The 8,423-nt window shown below is 39.7% G+C and overlaps 1 protein-coding gene across 2 annotated transcripts in view; it reads right to left on the bottom strand.

Moving 5' to 3' along the window:
* Positions 1 to 2,121: 2,121 nt before the first annotated feature.
* COG2 (component of oligomeric golgi complex 2) overlaps positions 2,122 to 8,423 on the bottom strand; it is a 78,865-nt gene continuing 72,563 nt past the window's right edge. For both annotated transcript variants that reach the window (XM_043963321.1, XM_043963322.1), the window contains exons 16-18: positions 6,778 to 6,917; positions 5,174 to 5,354; positions 2,122 to 2,730 (exon numbers count right to left, since the gene is read on the bottom strand). In XM_043963321.1, coding sequence (XP_043819256.1) covers positions 2,629 to 2,730; positions 5,174 to 5,354; positions 6,778 to 6,917 — 423 coding nt within the window. In that variant the 3' untranslated portion in view covers positions 2,122 to 2,628. The remainder of the gene's footprint in view (positions 2,731 to 5,173; positions 5,355 to 6,777; positions 6,918 to 8,423) is intronic.

Below are 8,423 nucleotides of genomic sequence, written 5' to 3'. Positions count from 1 at the left end.
GAGACCATCCCCTGGCTCCTATTCTGAGGCCTGGGGTCCTGACTGGTGAGTATTCTATAGCAGGCTGGCTGCTCTACTTGCGGTTCATTTGACTTGGCCACTAGCTTTTTCCCGGGCTGTTTTGCTGCTTCAGATGTACGCTCCACACCGCCCCTCCAAGAACCTCTTCCAGTTCTGGAATTACATTCAAATCAATGATACCATACCTACTACGAAAAGAGTGGTGGTCTACTCTTCAATGGTTCCATTCCCCCATTTCTGTAACTTTGCAGGGCAAAATACCTCTCTCCCCACCCACAATTCTCCTTTGTGTGCTGTTCCCCCCATTAGAATCTCAAAGCATGGAATTTTAGCTGCTGTCTCCCTTATTTCCTACTCTAAATACATTCAGTGCCTGGGAAAAAAAGAGTTTATAATTAAGATAAAATACTATGATATTCAGCTATAATTTAACTGGACATTTGTGGTCATTTATAATTTAAATTTGAATATAAATGCATAGTTAAAATTCCTAGGTAATGCAATGTATTAAAACAAATAACTATTCATGGGGCAGGTAGGTGGCACAGTGGATAGAGCACTGGCCCTGGAGTCAAAAGGACCTGCGTTCAAATCCAGCCTCAGACACTTGACACTAGTTGTGTGACCCTGGGCAAGTCACTTTACCCCAACTGCCTCACGAAAAAACCCAAAACAAAAAAACCCTATTCCAATGCTTAGTATTTATTTGGCTGAGAAGGGTGGCAGGGAATACTCTATGCAAGAGAGAGCAGAAAGGTCCCAATTGGGCAAAGTACAATTATACAGTAGTGGGGTACCTGATAGGGAAACTACATTATGGTCCAAGCCAAAATAAGGCTGCTACATGCTGCCAGACTTGTTACACACGTGGAAGACCCTGGGCCTATTTTTAGTTGTGCTTCCAGACAAAGCCATCTACAAATGCCTGCTTCTACTTCCTTTTCACTCTTCCAAGCTGCAATGACTTCTGATCTCATCATTGAAGTGAGATCTCCTTCTTCAAAGTCACCAGTGACCTGACAAATCTGATGGCTTGGCCCTCGTCCTCCTTGAGCTGCCTGCATTTGGTACTGCTGACTACCTTCTCCCTGGATACTCTCTCCTCTCTCTCTGGATTTTTGTGATGATTCTCTTGGTTCCTGTCCAATGGCTTCTTCTCGGATGATTTTGCTGGATCTACAGTCCTATCAAACTGACTGTGTGTCCCTAAGGTTCTGTCCAGGGCCCTCTCTTTTCTGCCTATATGTTCACTGGTGATCTCAGCAGTCCTATTCCCTTCCCCTACCCTCCCAGTTCAATTCTTATCTCCAAAGAGATGATTCCCTTACCCAATTACTCAGCTTTTTTTTTTTTTTTGGGCGAGGCAATTGGGGTTAAGTGACTTGCCCAGGGTCACACAGCTAGTAAGTGTTAAGTGTCTGAGGCTGGATTTGAACTCAGGTCCTCCTGACTCTAGGGCCACTGTGCCACCTAGCTGCCCCCATTTACTCAGCTTTAGTCTCTCTCCTGAGACCCAGTTCCAAATCACCAACTGCCTATAGGACTGAAACAGATGTCCCATAGATCTTAAACTCAGAATATTCAAAACAGAGTCATTTCTCCCCTCTCCCCTCAACCCTCCCGGCTTTTGAACTTCTCTACTACTGTAGAGAACACCACCATTCTCCTGGTCACCTATGTTTGAAACCTTACTATAACCTACTATAACTGCAAATCCACTCTCACCCACATATCTACTCAGCTGCCATGTTGTCTAATTTCTTTCTGTCTCTCTCACCTACATCCTCTTCACTCCATTCACTCGGCCTAACCTTAGCTTAGGCTATTACTTCCTCTTATGTGGAGTACTGAAACAGTCTTCTCATTGGTCTCGATGCCTCACATGTCTCCCCACTTCAATCCATCTTTCATTTGGCTGTCAAAATCTTGTAGTTCTGACCATGTCACCCCTCTGTTCTATAAATTTCTATGGATCTCTATAATCAAATAGAATTGACTTTGGAGTTTTTTAGTAAAGAAAAATAAGTTCATGCCCGCTGGCACGGACTGCTAACCAATGCCAGAATATGCAGCCCTATCAGAAGCACAGTTCATAAATTATGAGTGTCAGAGTGGAGAACCACCATTTTAATGTTTGTTCTTTTAAAGTCACAGTAATTTACAGCCACTTAATTTCAGGGAAAGTGCAAGGAACCCTCTATACAATCAGCCCTGAGATCTTCATTGCAGCACCCTTTTTCTTCTAACTGTAGTGTCAGGAAGACAATGTTTTGTATACATACATAGAGCTATATAGATATAGATGCTTTAATTATATTTTAGAAATCAGTTCTTCCACACTAAAATTTACAATAAAAATAATTTGCTTTATAACCTATAGTAGAAAGTTTCAAAAGAAAAAACAAAAACACCCATTGTCTTCCATACAATGGAAGAAAAACTTTTATGATTTTTTTTGCTTGTGAAACAAGCCCCCGACATGTTGACAGGAGATGCAACTTCAGAAGCGCTTCATTCCTCCATAGGCATTAGCAGGAGAGCAGTGGCAGCTTTCAGGTTTAAGAGGCCCAACAATCTGCTGCCCTCTTCAGGAGTACTCCAAAATGCTCATGGCTGTTCTGCCGTTGCCTGGTCCTTGGCAGCTACGACAAGCTCTACAAGAACCGGAAAGCTGTTTATGCGGCTTGTCTGCAGGCCCATCTTTTGCATCTGAAAAAGTAAAAAAACAAAAAACCTTGATTATGTTCTCATTCTTTAAGTTAAAAGAGGAAAAGAGAGACCTCTATTTTCTCATAAATCTGAAAAAATAGTTCCCTCAAGCCCTGGATAACAACTCTCTCTTCCACCCTTATTCCCTTCAGAGCAAATAACATCTATTTGAAAACATTTTATTGACTTGGTGAGCCAAATACTTAATATTCTAAGCAGTCACTCCAATGGGTACTCAGTTTAAGTACAGCTCACCATCAATGAAACCAGTCACTTGGGAGAGGAAATCCTTTTCTGTATTTCTTATGCAAGGGGCATTTTCATGCCAAGGGAAACATGGAAACAAAAAATTCTAACGTAAAAGATTTTTAAAAGAATCCTTAGGATGTACTACACTTTTAATTTCTTGGCAACCTGAGAATTTACTTAAAAACAACCACCATTTAATGAGCTGATGTGTTGAACTGAATTGAATTAAAAGTGGCATGGCAAATGTAAGGTTTTAGGAGAAAATGTTTTTGAATTCACCTTGATGTATTTTTAAACTAAAAGTCTCTTTTAAAAGTCACTTTTTAGACACAGTGTTTCTATGTGTAAAGGCTACCCTTATGTTACATGTGAAGCATCTATTTCCCCAGTCAAATGCAGCACCAAAGAACAAGATGAAAATCTATTCACCTTCAGTTTGGAGTGAAAGCTTTGCAGCAATATGTATGCCACAGTTTGCAAGACGCACAAATAGATAAATGCACATACCTGTAAATCATATATGAACACTTTTCTTTCTACCTTATGTTAGAGATGTGGTCAATACCTATGATTAAGAACTTTTAAAATACAGTATAGCAAAACCTCAGCTATCTAGAACCCTGAGTTGCTTTGGAATTTTTCCAGGTACTTGGAGTTAACCTTAAGTTCTAAGACTTTATATTTTAACTTTGTTGACACTAATTTGTCAAATATAGAACTCTTTTTCCTTAAACTTAGCCTTCTTCCTCCTCACTTACCTCTGTCTATTGAAGGTTCCATCCTTCTGGAATAGTCTTTGACTCTTCATTTTACTTAAACTCCTTTTATCTAATCAATTTCTAGATCTTGTCAATGTTACCTCCCATTCTCTACACAATCATGACCATCACCCTAATGGCTCTAATCACCTAGACTATGAAGTCTCCTAAATGATCTGCCTGTTTTCCATCTATCTCTTCAATCTTCACACAGGTGCTAATTTGATATTCCTAAAGCACAGAACTGACAGTGTCATTGCCCCTATCAAAAACCTTCAGTAGCTTCCTATTGCTTGTAGGAAGGGGAATGGGGAATAAGCATTTATAAGGCACCTACTATGTACCAGTCACTGTGTTAAGCACTTTACAAATATTATCTTTTTTTTTTTTGCGAGGGGCAATGGGGGTTAAGTGACTTGCCCAGGATCACACAGCAAGTTAAGTGTCAAGTGTCTGAGGCCGGATTTGAACTCAGGTCCTCCTGACTCCAGGGCTGGTGCTCTATCCACTGCGCCACCTAGCCGCCCCCATACAAATATTATCTTATTTGATCCTTACAATAACCCTGCAAGGTAGGTGTTGTTATTGCCTTCATTTTACAGAACTCAAGTCTTTCTGATGCACACACAGTGCTCTATCTACTGTACCACCTAGATGCCCCTAGACATAAAATACAAATTTCTCTGGCATTTAAAGTCTTTCATAATGTGGTTACAGACTGAAACCACAGGACACCCCCTCAGCCATTCTAAATAAAGTAGCACGCTTGCTATTTCTTACATATGATATTCTATCTCCCATCTCGAATTCTTTGCACAGTTTGTCACCCTCACCTCTGGCTCCTGAAATGCCTGGTTCCTTCATCTTTTCTGATTGCCCCGGCTGTCAGAATCCTTCCTCTCCCCACAGGAATCCCATTGTACATAATCTATATTTACTTATCCATATGTGTAGCTCCCTTAATAGAATGAAAGTTCCTGCTAATCTTTGTCTGAACACAGTGCCTGGGACATACTAGGTACTTGTTACTTGTACTGAAATATTCCCCTAGCCTTCTGCTACAGACCTCTCTCCCTGTCCCCCCTCCCAGTGCTCTTTGACTCCACCAACAGTAACTCATTTCTCCACTTATAATTACCGAATGACCCTTTTCACTCTCCCCATGTTTCTTGGTTATCCCATTTAAAAGTCTGGCCTTTAAAGACATCCAAAGCAAATCAGAATGCTTGCTTGCTTCCTTGCATGTAGCACACTCATCCATCTCAGCCCAGCATTTTGGGTATAATTCTCCTATCATCAGGTCTTTGGGCCTGTACTGATTTGCTGCTGGGTGTTCAGAGTGCTGTGTTTGGCCCACATGAACTACAATAACTCTTTTAAGGGCCTGCTGGCTCCGTTTAAGAAGCACAGGAGTTGGTAGCAGTTTGTCACGATACCTGTTCTCCTAAGGACTCAACATCCAAGGCCAGCTGGAGTCTGATCTTGTTGTCGTCGCTCATGCCGCCATTAGTGCCAACAAGGTTGGGTGTGGTGGTTTTCCTGGCTTGCTTGAGTCTCTTCAGGCTCTCTTCCATCTTCTTCACAGAACTCAGAACATCAGACACAGTTTCATAATACCTAAAGAAAATTAGAAGCATACTAGAAGATAAGAGCGAAGTCTAAGAAATGTATGTAGGAGGCACACACAACAGCACAATGTGAAGGGCAAGGTCTGGGGGAAAACACTTTAGAGAGTATAACTAATCTTCCAGTTAATGCCCATCCTTGGTAGATGTCTACTGTGTGTTAAGGCTGAGAGAGGAAGACGGCCTCAAATATGTAATGCTATCTTATGGCTCCCCTTCGAAGTCAGAGAATACAAGAATGTATTGTAGCATTTGTTTGGACATTAATACTGACAACCCTTCACAACCAGAGTCTTCTGAAATCTGCAAAACACTTTGTTCACAGTGATCCTGTGAGGTAAGTAGTCTAAGTATTATTATCTCCATTTCACAAGTGAGAAAACTAAGGCTCTCTGAGGTATGGGGATTTGCTGATTATAGAGAACTAGGAATGGTACTGGAGGAGGCTCAGATGCAAGTCTCATGAGTCCAAGTGCAGTTCTTACCCACGAGGCCACTTGGGGTCTGACCAAGTCAGATAATTAAGATCCAAAAGGGACTGAAAAAGTTAAATCACACCCAGACAAATATGATTAAAAGTAAAATTCATTTTGCTAAATAACAACATTTTTAATAAAACTTCATTTCCAATCATTCTGCTCTAAGTTCAGGCACTTGCCAACCTTTAAATGGGCTTTTTCCGAAGCTGACTGATAAGGAGATTGTTTGGTACTTGGAACACTATATAAATGGAGGTCTGGTACTCAGGCCAAGACTGTAGATTGACACCAAAAAGTAGCTGAACCCAAAAAAACTTCAATACTAATAATGAAACAATAAACTTGAACCTAATTTTTAATTTTTTTTTATTAATTGTGATGCTTTTAAAAAATAAACAGAAGGATGAAGATAGAGGGAAACTTGTGGGAACTATATAAAGAACTTTCTGGGTCCTTTCAAGAACCTTGGAAGCTAATGGTATTTTTTCTTTATAATGTTTAGTCTCAAAGTATTTCCTTGACATAGAGGTGATGCTTAATAAATGTTTGATCAACTGGTACACGTGTCACTTATATGCTTATGTGTCAAGATTGGGTCATATTTTGATTCAAGTAGGATGGGAAAGGGAAAGAAAGCAGAGGACAAGAAGAAGGATAAAAAGGAAAGATAGAAGATGGGACAAGAAGAGAGAAGAAAGGGTGAGGGAGGGAAAAAGAAAGGAAGAGAAAAGGAAGGATAAGTCAGCTAGTGAGTCAACAAGCATGTCTGTTCAGTTCTTACTATGTGCCAGGTACTGTGCTAAGAAGTAGGGATACAAAGAAAGATGATAAATAAAATTTTGGCTTTATGTGATCCTGATTTTTTAACTTGTCTCAGGCTTGGTACTTTTTTTTGAAACAGAATATTTCATCTATTTCTACTGCCATATTACTTACTTGTGAGTACTTTCCGAAAGAGCACCTTCTAACCACTGATGAATTATGGACTGCTTGAGTTTATCCTTGTGCTCACTCTGAAGCTGGTAGAAGGGCTTCAAAGCACTGTCCACATAGGGTGAAGCTTTGGTTGGGGCCTCCTGTAATTGTGTTGGCACAGGGGTAGGGATGGGAAGATTGGGGTAGGAAGAAAAATGGAAGAAAATCATAACTCAATCAAAATCTTAATCTCAAATTCATGCTGCAGGTAAACCTTCATTTGGAGAAAGCCACCGAGTGTTTTAAAGTAAGACACATAGCTATATAATAATCTGCTGAATGACAAAGAAACAATTGGGTTATTAAGGATATGAAAAATGGAAAGCAATCATTCCAAAAAATAGCTCCCTCATTCCCCAATTGGTTACTGCAAATGAGAATAGAAGAAGTAAAAAGCAGCATTCTGAACAATAAAACTGAGCACCTTAGAAAAGTGCTCCCAGTGTTTCTTTGTATCTGAGATGTAAGAAATAAAAAGATGAAATAAAGGCATTGGCATAAACCTCCAGCCAGAGAGAGGAGCCAAGAGCCTTTTTCTTGCACCTTCTCTGTGTAGAACTGTAATAGATAGTGAGATAGATGTGAAGGGAATTGTAGAATCCTTGTATTCTTACAAATCTGACCAAATAATGGCCTTGCTAAAGAAGAAATTGATTTTTTATAACAAATCCAAAGGGATTTAGAATAATAAGTATGCTTAACATTTCCTAAGTATCTGTTAATAGCAAATGAACTGAAAGTTAACTATACCTCAATGCAAAAAGAACTGAGAGAAAAAAAAAAAAGATCTCTTGGTTACTCTAGAAGTCATAGTGAGAATAATGTAGGATGAGGAGAAAACAATAGGTAAAACAGATATTAACAGTGACAATAAATTATGTAAATCAGTTTGCACCGAATGGAAAACTAGAACTGCCTTTTTCAAACAAATGTGAAGGAAAAAGGGAATCTGGTACAGTTCTTCAACTTTTAAAACCTTGTAATATTCCTTGAAAAGAAGGCAAGGTTAATTCATCTTTTCTGATTCTTAACTCATTAAAAAACTGTAGTAGTTTACATTATATAGTTTAGAAAATACTTTCCTGAAAACCACCTTGTAAAATAGATTATGCAAGTATTAGCATCCCTTTTTAAATACTGGGAAACTAAGGATTGGGAAATTTATTGTCTAATCAGTCACTGGCTATTAAATAACACATTTAGACTCCGACCCATTTCTTTTGACTTCAAATGCAGGTTTCTATCACCTCCCATGGGGGTCACTCCAGAGCAAGATGCCAAGTCAAGGAGGAAAAAAGCCAACAATTTGTGATTTTACACCACTCAGAAAGACTTCTATCCATTGTCCCATCTCTTTTTCTCTCCTTCACTGCCAAGTTGTCTTCACTTACTTATAACCCCCTTCAACTCACTTCTCAACCCAGTTTCTATCCCCACAACTCTACTGAAAATGTTCTTTTCAAGGTCACCGATGACCCTTTATTACTAAACTTGTTTTTCTCTCTCCTTAGCCTTCTTGACCTCTCTGTAGCATCTAACATTGCTGGTCGCCTCCTAGATACCCTCTCCTTTGGCTTCTGGGACTCTCCGTTGCTGGCTCATTATGC

The sequence above is a fragment of the Dromiciops gliroides genome, chromosome 4, assembly GCF_019393635.1.
Source record: "Dromiciops gliroides isolate mDroGli1 chromosome 4, mDroGli1.pri, whole genome shotgun sequence".
Classification (NCBI taxonomy): Eukaryota; Metazoa; Chordata; class Mammalia; order Microbiotheria; family Microbiotheriidae; genus Dromiciops; species Dromiciops gliroides.
The sequence above is the reverse complement of the archived record's forward strand: the minus strand, read 5'-3'. Positions and strand labels throughout refer to the sequence as shown.